The following is a 17,395-nucleotide window of genomic DNA, read 5'->3' on the forward strand; positions in this document are numbered from 1 at the left end:
GTCTGTGTCCTGATTTTTTTTAAAAGCTTCCCACAGAGATCAAAAAAATTTGTCAACACCAAAATGCTAGCTGTCTTCCTGATTGGCCAGACATTGCTAACATTCACTGTAGTTTGGAATCTAGAAAAACAACTACCAATTCTGCACTTAAATCACCTTTCGTCTGCCTGTGCATGGGCTTGCTGGGAAAACTTCAGGCAAACTTCTGTCCTAAACACACATTAAAGTTGTTTTTCTCTGTGATTTTTGTGGAATGTAGCCAAAAAATTCTAAGCCACGCGCATGGTAGCAGTCCCTGTAGTAACTGGCACTAATGTTTTTTTGCAGGCTGTACATGTTCATACCTTGGCCTTGAGTCTTTTAGTCTCCCTGACTGATCTCTGTGTCTCTGACTGCCCTAGACTGATTTTTCCAGAAAATGTTAGACACAAAGATGACCTCTGACCTCTCCCTCAACTCTGGCAGACTGTACTTATTGCAAAATTTAATTTACCACCTTGAACGTCCCCAACCCACCCACCCCCAAATTCCCCCTTGGTGCAAAAGCTCCTGGCACCTGTGTTGTACGCCCTTCTAAGCCCACCTGCAATTCTAACCCCAGGGTGTGGCCTGCTATGGGATGTGCGAAACAACTTCCCTTTATTTCAAAGCTGACACAATTTGCAAAAGTACGCACTGTGATGGCTATTCTACCTAAACATCCTCATCAACATTCTAGATGCCTTCTGAGTCTCTGGGAGGTACCTCTTTGTAAACTGAACTTGGCCATGTATCTGTAGCATAATATAAATTAAACCAAAATCCCATCTAAGACAAATAGGTAGAATTCCCAAATGTATCAGGCACACAATCTGCTATTTGTCAGCTCTGGTTAGAATAAATAAGAACATAAAAATTAGGAGCAGGAGTAGGCCATATGATCCCTCGCGCCTGCTCCGCTATTCAATAAGATCATGGCTGATCTTCGACCTCCACTTTCCTGCCCTATCCCCATATCCCTCGATTCCCCTAGAGTCCAAAAATCTATCAATCTCAGCCTTGAATATACTCAAAGACTCAACATTCACAGCCCTCTGGGGCAGAGAGTTCCAAAGATCCAAAACCCTCTGAGTGAAGAAATTCCTCCTCATCTCAGTCTTAAATGGCCGACCCCTTATCCTGAGACTATGCCCCCTAGTCCTAGACACTCCAGCCAGAGGAAACAACCTCTCAGCATCTACCCTGTCAATCTCCCTCAGAATCTTATATGTTTCAATGAGATCATCTCTTATTCTTCTAAACTCCAGGGAGTATAGGCCCAATTTACTCAATCTCTCCTCATAGGACCTCCCGCTCATCCCAGGGATCAATCCAGTGAACCTTTGTTGCACCGCCTCCAAGGCAAGTATATCCTTCCTCAGATAAGGAGACCAAAACTGTGCACAGTACTCCAGGTGTGGTCTCACCAAGGTCCTGTACACTTGTAGTAAGACTTCCTTACTCTTATACTCCAACCCTCTTGCAATAAAGGCCAACATGCCATTTGCCTTCCTAATTGCTTACTGTACCTGCATGCTAACTTTCTGTTAATTGTGAAGTGCTAGTGACTGACGTTGCCTACAATGTTCCTTTAACATGTTACCCAGTATACAGCGTACTTCATGTTAACTAATATTTAACGATTCTCTCTTTTTCCTAATTTTTTTTTACTGTCAATTCCATCAACAATTGTTAATTTACATTATAATAGTCATACTTTATTCCCTTCTACTGCGTTTGAAAGGGAGACAAAATAAGTTCCTATAGTTACGATAGTATAATCTGGTTACAATGATGTGGGTTTATTCTGTTTCATTCTATATTTTGTAGACAAAGCTGAAAAAGATACTTGATGTATAAAATGGGGAGCATTTTTTAAAAATCTGTTCATCTTTACAGGTCGCACTGCTAGTTCATCAGAAACAAGCATTGTCATGGTTACTGTGGCGGGAGAAGCAAAAACCATCGGGTGGCATACTAGGTAAGAGAACTCTTTTTAGGAGTGTTGTAAAAGCTGACCTGGCCATGGAAGAACAATGAGACCGGCGAGTATAATTTGCATAAAGGGTGGCATACGGCAAAAGCTAAAAATCTTAATACAAAATAGTAGCTCTCCCTTGGCATTGCCTATGGCAACTCAAATGCTTTTTTTTTTATTCGCTTATGGGCTGTGGGTGTCACTGGCAAGGCCAGCATTTATTGCCCATCCCTAATTGCCCTTGAGATGGTGGTGGTGAGCCGCCTTCTTGAACCACTGCAGTCTGTGTGGTGAAGGTACTCCCACAGTGCTGTTAGGTAGGGAGTTCCAGGATTTTGACCCAGCGACGATGAAGGATTGGCGATATACTTCTAAGTCAGGTGGTGTGTGACTTGGAGGGAAAGTTGGAGGTGCTGGTATTCCCTTGCGCCTGCTGCCCTTGTCCTAGGTGGAAGAGGCCGCAGGTTTGAGAGGTGCTGCCGAAGAAGCCTTGGCGAGTTGCTGCAGTGCATCTTGCAAATGGTACACACTGCAACCACGGTACACCGGTGGTGGAGGGAGTGAATGTTTAAGGTGGTGGACGGGGTGCCAATCAAGCGGGCTGCTTTGTCCTGGATGGTTTCGAGCTTCTTGAATGTTGTTGGAGCTGCACTCATCCAGGCAAGTGGAGAGTATTCCATCACACTCCTTACTTGTGCCTTGTAGATGGTAGAAGGGCTTTGGGGAGTCAGGAGATGAGACACTCGCTGCAGATTACCCAGCCTCTGACCTGCTCTTGTTGCCACAGTATTTATATGCCTGGTCCAGTTAAGTTTCTGGTCAATGGTGACTCCCAGGATGTTGATGGTGGGGGATTCGGCGATGGTAATGCCGTTGAATGTCAAGGGGAGGTGGTTAGACTCTCGCTTGTTGGAGAGAGTCATTGCCTGCCACTTCTGTGGCGCAAATGTTACCTGCCACTTATCAGCTCAAGTCTGAACGTCATCCAGGTCTTGTTGCATGCGGACATGGACTGCTTCATTATCTGAGGAGTTGTGAATGGCGCTGAACACTGTGCAATCATCAGCGAACATCCCCACTTCTGACCTTATGTTGGAGGGAAGGTCATTGATGAAGCAGCTGAAGATGGTTGGGCCTAAGACACTGCCCTGAGGAACTCCTGCAGCGATGTCCTGGGGCTGTGATCATTGACCTTCAACCACCACAACCATCTTCCTTTGTGCTAGGTATGACTCCAGCCAGTGGAGCGTTCCCGCCCCCCCCCCCCCCGATTCCCATTGACTTCAGTTTTATTAGGGCTCCTTGATGCCACACTCGGTCAAATGCTGCCAAATGAAAGTTTTGGATTGGGATCGGATGTCTGTCCATCTTTAGTAATAATCTAATAAGGAACAATAGTGAAGAGTATAAATTTAAAATATTGACACTTTTCACCTTTTTTAGCGGATGACATGGGTTTGGGGAAAACTCTAACGATGATTGCACTCATCTTAGCACAACGGTGCAAGGGGAAGAAGGAAAAAGAGAAAAGGCTAGAGGAGTGGATCTCAAAAACTGGTAAGAATTGGAGATAATTATAATGATTTAAATAACAGGGAAAAAACATGCACTGTGGATTACCATTTGTCTGTTATGCCCAAGAGCAAAAGCCATGGCTTTTTTTTTTGCTGACTCTAGTCCTGGGGTTGGGATTCTCACTGAGGTGAGAGTGCTACTAATTGAAGCAAGATGATGCTTGGCTCGGTGACCGCACCCTCGCCTTTGAGTCAGAAGGTCGTGGGTTCAAGCCCCACACCCGAATTTGAGTAATTAATCTAGGCTGACAAATTGGTGCATTACTGAGGGAGTGCTGCACTGTTGGATGTGCTGCCTTTCTGATGAAATGTTAAACTGGCTATCTGTATGCCTGTTCAGGTGAAAGTAAAAGCAGGGGAGTACTTGCTGTAGTAGGATCTGGCTATGTGCAAATGCACTGCCACATTTGCTTGTGTAACAAGAGACTACGTCAGAAGTAATTTACTGAATGTGAAGTGCTTTGGGGCATCCTGAGCTCTTGATAAGGTGCGATATGAATGCAATTTTCTTTGTGCACATTATATGCACAAATTTTGGTCGTTTCATAAATCATTTTACCATCCTGTGCATTGTGCAGATCATTAAGTGATAACTCTCGCCGGTGAGAACAGACACAATCTATGAATCCAAACTCTTAATTGGCTCTTAAAATTAAGCTTTAATACAGAAAACAATATAGAGAAAAATGCTGTTCTGAAACTTAAAAATATTCACGGTTATAAATGAGTGTCTGTTTATATTGACCAGATCTAAGAATGTATCTTTTCCAGAAACTTGAAACAGCAGTATAGAAACATAGAAAAATAGGAGCAAGAGTAGGCCATTCGGCCCTTCGAGACTGCTCCACCATTCAATATGATTGTGGCTGATCCTCTATCTCAATACCATATTCCCGTTCTCTCCCCATACCCCTTGATGCCTTTTGTGTCTAGAAATCTATCTACCTCTTAAATATATTCAGTGACTAGGCCTCCACAGCCTTCTGTGGTAGAGAATTCCACAGGTTCACCACCCTCTGAGTGAAGAAATTTCTCCTCATCTCAGTCCTAAATGTCCTATCCTGTATCCTGAGACACTGACCCCTTGTTCTAGACTCCCCAGCCAGAGGAAACATCCTCCCTGCATCCAGTCTGTCTAGCCCTGTCAGAATTTTATACGTTTCAATGACATCTCCTCTCATTCTTCTAAACTCTAGTGAATACAGGCCTAGTCAACCCAATCTTTCCTCATACGACTATTGTGAATAGCTGGGGCCCAAGCACTGATCCCTGCAGTACCCCACTAGTCACCGCCTGCCACCCCGAAAAAGACTCATTTATTCCTACTCTGTTTCCTGTCTGTTAACTAATTTTCAATCCATGCCAGTATATTACCCCCAATCCCATGTGCTTTAATTTTGCACACTAACCTCTTATGTGGGACTTTATCAAAGGCCTTCTGAAAATCCAAATACACCACATCCACTGGTTCTCCCTTATCTATTCTACCAGTTACATCCTCAAAAAACTCCAGTAGGTTTGTCAAACACGATTTCCCTTTCATAAATCCATGTTGACTTTGTCTAATCCCATTCATATTCTCTAAGGCCTAGAAATTCACTATAACCCCGTTTGGGGCGCCAGCCTTGCCAGGGCGCTAAAAGTAGCGCCCCGGAAGCATTCGCGGCCGCCCGCCGGAAATTCAGTTGGAGCGCCCCAGAGGGAAGCGCGGCGCTACTGGAGGCGCCCCGCATCCCTCTTGGGGCGCTGCAACTGAATATCGTAGCGCAACGTGCCGCAGCGCCACACGCTGCGGCACGTCGCACTGCGGTACTGCAGGCCTTCCTCCCCTGCTTAAAGGGGAGGGGCCTTGTTCTGCGCGATCTGGGGCCCAGCTGGGCCCCTGAGGATCGCGAGTGCCGGCAAAAGAGCCCGGCACCGAGGAGAAGTGCCGGGCTCTTGGAACGCAGCCGGCACTACGTGGGGGGGGGGGGGAGGGTTTAGGAGGCCAGGGACGGCAGCGCAGAGGGGTGCTGGCAGGCGGCCAGCAACAAAAATGGCTGCCCCGCACCTCCTTTAATTTGCGCCTCTACCCCCGCAGGTAGGCCCCCCTGAACCGGTCGCACATAGCGCCCGACGGTACATCAGGAGGCGCTTCCTAATATCGCGGCCGGGGCGTCAGCGGGGCGCTGCGCACACTGATGATGTCATCGGTAACGGCGCAGCGCTAACGGCTAGCGCCACCACTAGCGTCCCGCTGAATTTAGCGGGAGGCGTGGCCAATGGCTTCCGACCCACTTAGCGCCCTCTTAAGGCGCTAACGGGTGGCGCAGCCCACTGAATTTCTAGGCCTAAGTGTCCTGTTATCACATCCTTTATAATAGACTCTAGCATTTTTCCTACTACTGATGTTAGGCTAACCGGTCTGTAGTTCCCTGTTTTCTCTCCCCCCCCCTCCTTTTTTTAAATAGTGGGGTTACATTTGCCACCCTCCAATCTGCAGGAACTGTTCCATAATCTATAGAATTTTGGAAGATGACATCCAATGCATCCCCTATTTTCATGGCTACCTCTTTTAGTACTCTGGGATGCAGATGATCAGGCCCTGGTTACAGTACTGTTACATCTCCCAGGGAGACTAGTGATTGTAGTTCTTTTTTTAAACTATATGAATAATTTTGTTCCATGAAATAAGTTGGCCCTCTGTATTACATTCTGTATGCACGCAATTAAAAAAAAAGTTAAATACTGGTAGATGTTTAATAGTTCGATGAAAGCTGTAATTTGAACCAGATTTTTATCTAGGAAATTACGTAAAATAATTTTCTGATTTGATTGTTAGATTTTGGGGGTATTTTTAGTTAACACATTAATTAGTGGTTAAACCATCCCATTGCTTTAGCTGCATCTAAAAAGTTACTTTTTGCAACCACATTTCTTTCAACATTTGCTATTGCTCAAGAATGGAAAAATCCAAGCATTGTGGTCAGCTTAAAGCACTGACCATAATGAAAAGAAAGAAAGACTTGCATTTATATAGCGCCCTTCACGACCACCAGACGTTTCAAAGCACTTTACAGCCAATGAAGTATTTTTGAAGTGGAGTCACTGTTGTAATGTGGCTTTATTAAAGAGATTTCGCTGTATGTTGTGTTTGTTAGAATTTCTTACAAAGCTGGTGATATTGGGGAGTAATGTGGTTTAAGAAACAATTCATTTTTCCTGCATTTGCAATTTAGAAATACAAGTCTGTCTTAAAGGGTATGCTTTGCAACTTCCATGTATGTTTTTTGTAAAATGTTGGATTAGATAAAGTGCCACAAAATATGTGATGGGTTGCATTCTGTGTTGTGATTTGACGAAACTACAATAATTAAACTATTTTATAACCACCATTTACAGAAATACTACTTTAGGGACTACATTGTTTTGCTAGTGCCAGCTGTGGCTCAGTGGGCAGCACCCTCGCCTCGGAGTCAGAAGGTTGTGGGTTCAAGTCCCACGCCAGGGTCCTGATGCACAAAAATCTAGGCTGACACTCCAGTGCAGTGCAGAGGGAGTGCTGCACTGTCGGAGGTGCCATCTTTCAGATGAGATGTTAAACTGAGGCCCCAGGTGGACGTAAAAGATCCCATGGCACTATTTCAAAGAAGAGCAGGGGAGTTATCCCCGGTGTCCTGGCCAATATTTATCCCTCAATCAACATAACAAAAACAGATTATCTGGTCATTATCACATTGCTGTTTGTGGGAGCTTGCTGTGCGCAAATTGGCTGCTGCATTCCCTATATTACAACAGTGACTACACTTCAAAAATACTTCATTGGCTGTAAAGCGCTTTGAGACGTCCGGTGATCGTGAAAGGCACTATAGAAATGCAAGTCTTTCTTTCTTTAGTGTACAGATTGCCCTGAAGGATTCCATGACAAATATTGGTAGAAATGCAGAGTGAAGTTTTGCCCATTGCAGCATGGTGTTGGCATGATCTCCAGCTAAACCAAGCTTGTTTCCATCACTGCATAACCTAATACTGTATTACATTCTGATGCCCTCATTCCAACAGATAGCACTTGTGTGATCTCTTGTGGGACACTCGTCATTTGTCCAGCATCTCTAATCCACCATTGGGAGATGGAAATCAAGCGGCACGTCTGTGCAAGGAAACTTAGTATATACATGTACCATGGGCCAAAGAGAGAGAAGTCAGCAAAGGCGTGAGTACCTGGAGCACTATGGTGCTCTTACTCTGAAAATACAATACCATTTACAGCTGTGAATATAAAATACTATATTCAGCATTCTATATACAATACGATATTTAATGCAATATACAGAAGACATTTTCTATAATATAAAGTGTGTTCACCTATTTTGTTAGAGTTGATGTAAATATAGTTGCTGATCAATCTTTCTAGATTGGTATGATAATTTAACCACCTAATGGATCACTAAATTTGTAGTGTGGTTTTATTAACATTAGCACAAGATTAGATTTGTAAACTTGAGGCTGACCAGACCGCTTAGGCTGCACATTCAGGTTCCCTAATATGTCACATCATGAAATAGTATAAATATGGTTATACGTCACAGCAAGTCCCATGGAGTTTCTGCTCTTGGATGCTATTTGAGGAAGGCATTAAGCAAAGGCAAGTTTCCCTGCCCCCCCGCCCCTCCACTCCCTCCCTTAGATCAAAGAAAAATTAGTAAACAAGCCAATCTGTGGTTACTAGAAGCCAGTTTAGTAGCAGCATTGGAAGAGGACTAGCACCAGGGCACTTGTTTGCCCCATCAGTGAGAGAACAAGGGGACCTAATGAACGGGAAGGAATGTCTCATGTAGCTGGAGAAAGGTGACACTGATGAGCAGCTGTATCCAGGAAGAGGAACTTAACCTTTAAACTAAAAATACCGTTTCTATTGACATTTCAATTGACCGTAATCTAAGATATTAAAACATTTTCTTATAGGCTGTCAGAATTTGATGTTGTTGTTACGACATATAGCCTTGTCGCAAAGGAGATCCCCGTGAAGAAGGAAAGTGGACAGTGTGCAGCCCAAGATGAGGAGGTGAATGTAAGTTGAGAGTTTTGTGCAGTGGTGTGTTTAGTGATTAGAGTAGTGTGTAATGCCTTGGCATCTTCTCGGGTACACTGCTGCTTTTATGAATACCCTGCTATTGCAGCTTGTTGGAATGGTCACCCAACTAACAAATACCAGATCATCATTTCAGAATAATTCTGAGCACCTGTAGTATTTTGACAGTGGGATAGCTCACTTGAAATATTTTTTGGAATGGGTGGGTCAGGCAGATTAGCAGCGTGCTTTCTAATTGGGTAGTAGCAATTTCTATACTATCAAAAGAGACAGTGAAATGATGTTTGTTGCTTCCATATCAGAAAATCCGTTGAGATGGTTAAGATGAGAGTAAGCAGTGGTGTACTTCATCTTTTCAATCCAACCATGTTCCAATAAAAAACACACACTTTTTCCTCTGCTGTTTTCAGGTCTTGGCAGAGGCAAAGTCTTCACATTCTCCTCTGCTGAAGTTAGCATGGGCTCGGGTCATCCTGGATGAAGCTCACAACATTAAAAACCCCCAAGTACAAACATCAATGGCAGTGTGTAAACTCCAAGCTAGAGCACGCTGGGCAGTCACAGGAACGCCCATTCAGAACAACCTTCTGGATATGTACTCCTTGCTCAAGTAAGAAGACAGACCAGAGCACCCTGGCTTAATCTTCATTATGAAATTGTGTTCTTCAGACACTTACATTTTTACCTGTATTATCCCCATTAATGACTAGAGCATTTAAAAATTTATCCTAATGTTGTTTTCATCTTCTTGATCTTGTTCCCCTCCTTTCTAAAGAAAAGTCTTCAAAATTGTTTTAGATATTGTTCCCAAGTTATGTTGTTGCGACTAGTTAATTATAGCTGTTAATTGTGGAGCTTGGGCTGATTCTAAATTCTCATCGCTCTGCTTTCTAACCTTTCCCCATTTGTTCAGGTTCCTTCACTGTTCCCCATTCGATGAATTCAAGCTTTGGAAGAATCAAGTGGATAATGGTACAAAGAAGGGTGGCGAACGCCTTAATATTATCACCAAAAGCCTTCTGTTGCGGAGAACAAAGGACCAGCTTGACACCAGTGGAAAACCTCTGGTATATCAGTCTCTATATTTCAATTTTGACAAAAAAAATCACTGTTTATACTCGATCACCCCTAACAGCCCTTTGCCTGGCACCTTCCCGTGCAAGCGCAGGAGATGCAACACCTGCCCTTTTACCTCCTCCCTTCCCACTGTCCAGGGCCCCAAACACCCCTTCCAGGTGAAACAGCGATTTACTTCTACTTCTTGCAATTTAGTATACTGTATTCGCTGCTCACGATGCGGTCTCCTCTACATTGGGGAGACCAAACGCAGATTGGGCGAGCGCTTTGCGGAACACCTCCGTTCAGTCCATAAGGGTGACCCTGAGCTTCCAGTCGCCTGTCACTTTAATTCACCGCTTCACTCCCACTCTGATCTCTCTGTCCTCGGCCTATTACATTGTTCCAGTGCAGCTCAACGTAAGCTCGAGGAATAGCACCTCACCTTTTGATGAGGCGCTCTACAGCCCTCTGGACTCAACATTGAGTTCAACAATTTCAAACTATAACTCCTGCCCCCATCTTTCATGCTGTATGATTTTGCCATTCCCATTTGCAACATTTTATATTTCCTGCCTTACAAAAGCACAGATTGTTCCTTCAATTCCTCCCCCCACCCCCTCCCGGTCTCTGCACCTGCTTAATATCTGTTACATCTCCAGCTTTTTCCAGTTCTGATGAAGGGTCCCAGACCTGAAACGTTAACTCTGTTTCTCTCTCCACGGATGCTGCCTGGCCTGCTGAGTTTTTCCAGCATTTTCTGTTGTTATTTCACTGTTTATACTGCAAGTTTATCATTGCTCGCAAGTGATTTTGGCTTTGCGCCAATGCCAAACTGCAGTGTAAAGCTGACTTTGGGGCCCAGCCTGACTCCATGAAGTGGGTTCTGTGTCAAACCTGTTTAAGACGTGCTCACTTTGTAAACCCACCTAATCTCAGTTTAAATATTTAGGGTGTATGGATTCTCCCCTGTAGACATTTAAGTTTTTAGCTGTTGGGAGAGGGCTCTGTTTCTGCCTGTATCCAAATATGCACACAATTCTTTCCTGAGGAGATAAGCGAGAGCCAGAGAATGTAAACAAACTTTTGTCTGACTGGAACCTAAACTGCTGCAACTAGTCTCAGATGGTAACTGCGGTGTAACTGCACCTTTAAAGATCTCTGTAGGATAAAAGATGGTACTTTATCAAAGTTCCAAGGGTGCACAACCTAAAGCATTTTCTGATAATTTGGTCCTAAAAATCATATAATTCTTGCTGGACTTGTAATAAGATGGGCAACTGGTTTGCAGAACAGTAAACAGTAACATTTTAAATGCTTTTGCCTGGAGGAGGGGATCTTAGTACTAAGTGAAGCTATATTTTGCCAGTTATTCTTGTGGCGAAATGTCCTTTTCTTTGTTTCAACTGTGATTTACAGGCCTAATCGTATAAGAAAAAAGAAGTGATACAACATGGGTTTTAAATTATTGGGCCATGTGTTGAAGTATCAGAATGTGATGGACAGAAAATGTTGTTCCTGCCCTCTGATGCTACTTGGTACCTTTCCTTTTCCAGTTTGCTCAGTTCCTGATCCCAGTCATTATGGAAACCAGGGAAAAGAAAGTTGTCAACTTGCCATGTTCATGTGATTTTTAGTGCCTGTCTAAGAGCAGCAATGGTGGAGGTCTGGGAATAGGATGCCACACTCTGTTCAGTCACAGGAAATACATAATCAGTAAGATTAGAAAAAGCAGGAAAAATTGAAGGGTACCATACTTTGAAAACTAACCTAAAAGCTGTGTTTCTGGACAGTTACATTTTCTGATGCTTAGTCGGAGATAGACAGCTTGTTAGGTTTAGGGTTAGAATACCATAAAAATGTCTTCCTCTTGCCATTCAAATTGTGTAATTTGGACTACTGCTCTGTGATCTTTGGTTCCTGTCAATCACAGCAGAACTGGAACCCAGGAGCAGCAGTAGAATTTTGGTATGTGACCTTTTGGAGTTTCCAGGTCAAAATCTTCACCTCAGTAATTATAATATCCCAGATCTTGGCTATTTATGCGCAAGTTGGACAGCAACATACGGCAAGCGGAGATGTGCAGTTAAACACGTAGTTGCTGGCCGAGATGTGCCATAACTACCTAAGTTGCGCAAAAACGGCATCTTGCTGTCTGGCTCCCCATTCAAATGTATTGAACAGCGTGAAGTTCCTATATGACGTCGTAGATATGGACTAAACTCACCATAGAAAGTTGGGGCTTGTCCATTCCAGTTGAAGAATGGTGTGGTAAATCTTAACTACTGCCAACCTCTCTGGTGCTGAAAATGAGCTTTTACAAGTGTGGAGTCTCATTCCTTCAGCTTTTAATTATTGTTGGAGGGTTTTTTTTAATAATGAAATAACTTTCTTTATACTTTTTCTTTCTGTCTCTTTTATCTCTCTCTTAATTCAATCTTTCTTTCCTTCTCCTTATTTTGACATTGAATTTGCTATTCTAACTTACACTTCCTGGTTCAGACTCTGCGCTGCTTATTAACATCTCTTCAGTCTGATTGGTTAAGAAGATACAAAGTTGCTTTCCCTGTTCACACAGGTCCCAGCTGCCCTGTAGGGGGCGCCATGCTGTTTTGGATATCCCACTGACCGCAACTTGCCATGCAAAACTCCATAGAAAGTCTATGGGCTCGGGCAAGTCTAACGAACGTTTACCGCTCACAACAAAAATCTGGCCCAATGTATTTAATCTATAGACTTGTCTAAAAGGCATTGGAGTGTTTTATGCTGCAGGCCAATTATAATAATTAACAACATTTTTTGTTCTTATTTATTAGGTAATTGCTTCCCGAGTGACCAGGTATAGCCTAGGGTTGTATGTGTTATGGCATTATATTTAAATTTAATGAGAAGCTTCACCTTTTGCGATCCATCATGCAGAAAATAGTGCAAGATTCTTCATTAAATGCAAGTAGCTGTGCTTCCCTTTATAGTGAAAATTATACCTTGTACTTATAGTAATATTTGTAATAAATATCATTATAGAGGAGTCACCTGATTGTTTCACCAAAACTTATTGCTCATGCATGTGTTTTGTTTTTCCAGGTTGCCCTGCCGCAGCGATTTAACCGCTCTCATCATCTAAAATTATCAGAGGACGAGGAAGCTGTTTACAATGTCTTGTTCGCTCGTTCCAGGTATATTTGAGGAATTCTATATCTGTACCTACTATATTCTACTACATATTCTATATTCTATACCTACTGTTTGCTTTTCCGCTGCTTCCTCTTAGTGGGTGACGTATATCGTCTTACACATTCTTGTGTTACGTCAGCGGCAGGAATATATGATGTATCTCGCTGCTCCGTAAGAGCTTCTTGGGATTGAGGTGACTCAAATCTCCGGCAGATGGGATCTGAAGAATTATTCCAGACTTCACCACATCTTCCTGCGGGACGGCTTGGCTCTGTGCACTTTCTGGCACATGTGCAGGCACCAGAGTGGGAGAGTCGGGATGTGCGGCCATTCTGAGAAGCAGCACCATGGTTTGTGCACATGCAAGTTATCCCGCTGCTGCTGGGAACTGCTTCACCATGGCACTGATTGGTGTGACCGCAGACGTAATGGCACCACAGCGATCAGTGGACCTGCTTCATGGTTCATTCTAGCTCATCCCCCAGAGATAGTCTGTTCCAACCCGGAACCCAAGGATGTGAACTATAAACAAATGAAAAAGATGTTTGATTATTCCCCTTTTTAGGTATTGCACTAGGTATTAAAATATTCTTCAAATAAAAGTTGTATTCCATATAACAGGCTACTGCTCTGTTCCCCTTTGGATAAACCAGTGGCTATTATATCTGATACTAGTTTTTCAGCATGTTTATCTGTGCCAGTTTTTTTTAACAGGACATAACCTATGTGCATATACATATAAGCTGTTAATTATTTACATTCTTTAAATTATTCCATACAAAAAATGTGATTGTTCACATTTTTAAAACATATTGGGATAAAACGGGTTAGTTGTGAGACGTTTTCAACTGGCATGTTTTATTAATTCCAATGCTGTAAATTTCAGTGAGAGAGATTTTCCTTTTAGCCTTAATTAGACTCATCATTGAACATTCCACTAAGATGTCTGTTCTGCTCCACTGAACTAGAACCGATTGATGAAATATTTTGTAGGTCCCAGCAAAGTTAATCATTCTCCACTGACCATCTCTTAAAGAGACATGCAGCCTTCTGATTTCCCTGGATGCAGTTTGTTCATTTATCCATTGTGTGCAGAACTGTTTTATTGTCTATTCTCTCCATAGGTCAACCTTGCAGGCATATCTGAAGAGACACGAGGGCAAGGATTACAAAGCTGATTCATCACAGGGTGCCGATAACCCCTTCAACAGAGGTAAAAACGCAAATTAAGTATGACCCCCTCATTAGAGATTAAAAAAAACTGCATATGCTATTTAATTTGCGGTAAAAATGGAAAATGCTAGAAATACACAGCAGATAGGTCAGAGTCTATGGCCGTGAATTTAATTCTGGAGGTGGGATGGGGCGGGTCAGTAGGTTTCTGGGTTCCAGTCCCGACCCCCAGCTGCCTCCGCTCTGCAGACATGATTTTCCCTTGCTTGGCCTTGTTAAGCCCGCCCTGCAGGCTTACCGGCCAATTAACAGGAAGCAGGCCTGATGACGTGTCATCTGCCGGTTTCCTTAAAGGGACCATGCACAATTTTATTTTCATTGAGGTGCTGCAAACACTGACAATCACTGCACAAAGGTTAACACTTGCACCCAGGCTCGCCAATGACTCCCTCCATATGCTTATGGAGGGAGTCACAGCACGCAGGGAGGTTCTCTTCCCTTCCAAGGGCGGAAGAGACCGCCCCCAGGACGCCAACTTACCTTGAACCTCCACCCAACCCTCTCTATCTACTTTATCACTTCCCCATCTCACTAGCCACCCCTTACACTCCCCCTCATCCTACTGCAAGCATACCAGCTAACAACACACCAGGGTGGGCACTTAAGAGGTTTAACCAATGTCCGTGTGAAGTTTCTGGTAATGTGTTGTCATACAATGAAATTTCTTTTTCCAAAAGTGCCCCTTATTGGACAGATCTGAGCCCACATTGAGAAGTGCCTTACTGATTTCCAGTGATTGCTAAGTCATAACTCCACCCCCCCCCCCTCCCCAACCTCCTGATATAGTGATGTGTGTGCATGGAATGGCTTGGACATTAAAGGGATGCTTCACAGTGCTGGTGTGGGATGGTGTCAACCTGACGCATCATGTGACAGGGTTTACAGCATCAAGTGAAAAAAATCTGGCCATGGTGATGCCATCGCTGGCCTCCCGGCCAGCAATTTTATCAGGGACTGATGTCCTGTGTCCAGTGCAGTATCAGGTGGGTGAGGAGGAGGTTGGCGCTCCTGGTGCTGGTGCTGCTGTTGTGGTGCTGCCGCGGCTGCTCTTCCTCCGAATCTGACGACCAGGATGAGAGGATGTAAATGGTTCCCATCCCGTTACTATAGATTTCAGTTGAGGTAAGAAGCTTGCAAGCGCACACTCAAAGTGGCCTGAAATTATTCCAATCAGGTCACACTGCAGATGGCTGTCAGCTTGAACAGTCACAAGGTCAGCAGATTTGCAAAATCTTATCCCATACCTACAACAAAGTTGTTGCATTTGAATGTCAGCCATGTTACAGGAGCGTTTTTAAAGTTCTGCACCAATGACTACAAATCATGTCCTCGAGAAACTCGTCTCCTTGAACCTGGCGTGTTTCTGACAAGATGGGAAACAGGAGCCAGAAGTACGAAAATGGGAAACCACTATCAAAATTGGATTAGCAAGGCAGTTAACAGGCTGTTAACTGCCTTAACTACCTGTCCCACTGGTTCCAGTTGGGTCAGTTTAGGAGCAGCTGACCTGACACACAAATCGCGTGGAGGCGGGTTGGGTGTCTGAAGCCATTTTTTCCGATTTTCGCTGCCAACCCGCCTCCTCAGGGCTATTAAAATCGAGCCCTAAGGATCTGCACATGAAAATTAGCTTAACTTTTCCCTTTGCAGACACTAGACTTTGCTGTATATTTCTGGCACGTTCTTTTTATTTCACCTTGTCACAGAATCATAGAATGATACAGCACAGAAGGAGGCTATTTAGGCCATCTTGCCTGTGCCAGCTTTTTGAAAGAGTTATCCAATTAGTCCTTCTCTCCTGCTCTTTCCCCATAGCCCTGCATAGTTTTCAAGTATTTATGAAATTCCCTTTATAAAGTTATTATTGAATCTGTTTCCACCACCCATTCAGGCAATGCATTCCAGATCATAACAACTTTCTGTGTAAAAATAATTCTCTGCATCTCGCCTCTGGTTCTTTTGCCAATTACCTTAAATCTGTCTTCTGGTTACAGACCCTTCTGCCTCTGGAAACTATTTCTCCTTATTTACTCTATCAAAACCCTTCATGATTTTGAATACCTTATTAAAACTCTCCTTAACCTTTTCTGCTCTAAGGAGAACAATCCCAGCTTCTCTAGTCTCTCCATGTAACTTAAGTCCCTCAACCCTGGTACCATTCTCTCTCTGCACCCTCTCCAAGGCCTTGGCATTCTTCCTAAAGTGTGGTGCACAGAATTGGACACAATACTCCAGCTGTGCCCTAACCAGTGATTTATAAAGGTTGTACTCTCTGCCTCCATTTATAAAGCCATGGATCCCATGTGCTTTTTCAACTGCCTTCTCAACTTGTCCTGCCAACTTCAAAGACTTGTGTACGTACACCCCCAATCTCTCTGTCCCTGCACCCCCTTTAAAATTATACCATTTAGTTTCTATTGCCTCTCATTCTTCCCACCAAAATGCATCACTTCACACGTCTCTGCGTTAAAATTGCATCTGCCTTCTGTTTGCCCATTTCACCAGTCTGTATGTCTTCCCGAAGTCTGTTTCTATCCTCCTCACTGTTTACTACATTTCCGAGTTTTGTGTCATCTGCAAACTTTGAAATTATGTCCTGTATACCTTTTCATTAGATTGTGTTGAGGAAAAGGCCTTTATTACTGTAGTAAAATTTTGTTTCCATGGAACTGTGTCTAAGTTTAGCTTTTGATGTGTTTTGGATGGGTGAGAAATTATAAAAATCTATTTAGAAACAATTTTGATTTTAACTTGTATGCTCTTTTAAGAAGTGCATGTAGAAGTAGTCATGTGACTGATCATCCACTTTGAAAGATTTTACTTACGTTTTTGGATGTCATTATTGGGTAATAAAATATTTACTACTCGTCAACTATTGTTAGCATCCATTTCTGCTAGGCCAGGTTTAGGGCACCATATACTAAAGATCAAATTACTCTGCCTAATATTGCTACTTTAGCACCACTTTAAGAAAATCAAACCCTTATTTGTGCCACAGTAATTTTTTTCTGCTTTCAACGCTAGCCATTTTTGTTATGGATACTGAGTGACACTATCAATTTGTGCCAAATTACAAGCAGTTTTGTACTTTAGACCTCTGACTTCTGGAAACTGAGTTAAGACTGCCCATCCTTTTTTCACATGGGGCCCTTTCAGCTTGCAAAAAGAAGAAATGTCAGTCAGTCAGGTAGATTCAGGTCCCAAGTCCCAGAGGTGAAACAAGTGTGGTGAACTACTACACCACTGCTTTATAATGTAGATGTTCTTTATTAAGAATACAGCCTGCTGGAA

At 43.3% G+C, this 17,395-nt stretch overlaps 1 protein-coding gene across 3 annotated transcripts in view; it reads left to right on the forward strand.

Moving 5' to 3' along the window:
* The window catches only part of ttf2 (transcription termination factor, RNA polymerase II), a 56,556-nt gene that overhangs the window by 24,567 nt on the left and 14,594 nt on the right, over positions 1-17,395 (forward strand). For all 3 annotated transcript variants that reach the window (XM_086006766.1, XM_086006764.1, XM_086006765.1), the window contains exons 9-16: positions 1,918-1,999; positions 3,440-3,553; positions 7,612-7,762; positions 8,515-8,620; positions 9,052-9,251; positions 9,555-9,708; positions 12,782-12,873; positions 13,996-14,084. In XM_086006766.1, coding sequence (XP_085862892.1) covers positions 1,918-1,999; positions 3,440-3,553; positions 7,612-7,762; positions 8,515-8,620; positions 9,052-9,251; positions 9,555-9,708; positions 12,782-12,873; positions 13,996-14,084 — 988 coding nt within the window. The remainder of the gene's footprint in view (positions 1-1,917; positions 2,000-3,439; positions 3,554-7,611; positions 7,763-8,514; positions 8,621-9,051; positions 9,252-9,554; positions 9,709-12,781; positions 12,874-13,995; positions 14,085-17,395) is intronic.

The sequence above is a fragment of the Somniosus microcephalus genome, chromosome 14 (genome assembly GCF_052327205.1).
Source record: "Somniosus microcephalus isolate GS21.2 chromosome 14, FLI_Smic_1.0, whole genome shotgun sequence".
Lineage (NCBI taxonomy): Eukaryota > Metazoa > Chordata > Chondrichthyes > Squaliformes > Somniosidae > Somniosus > Somniosus microcephalus.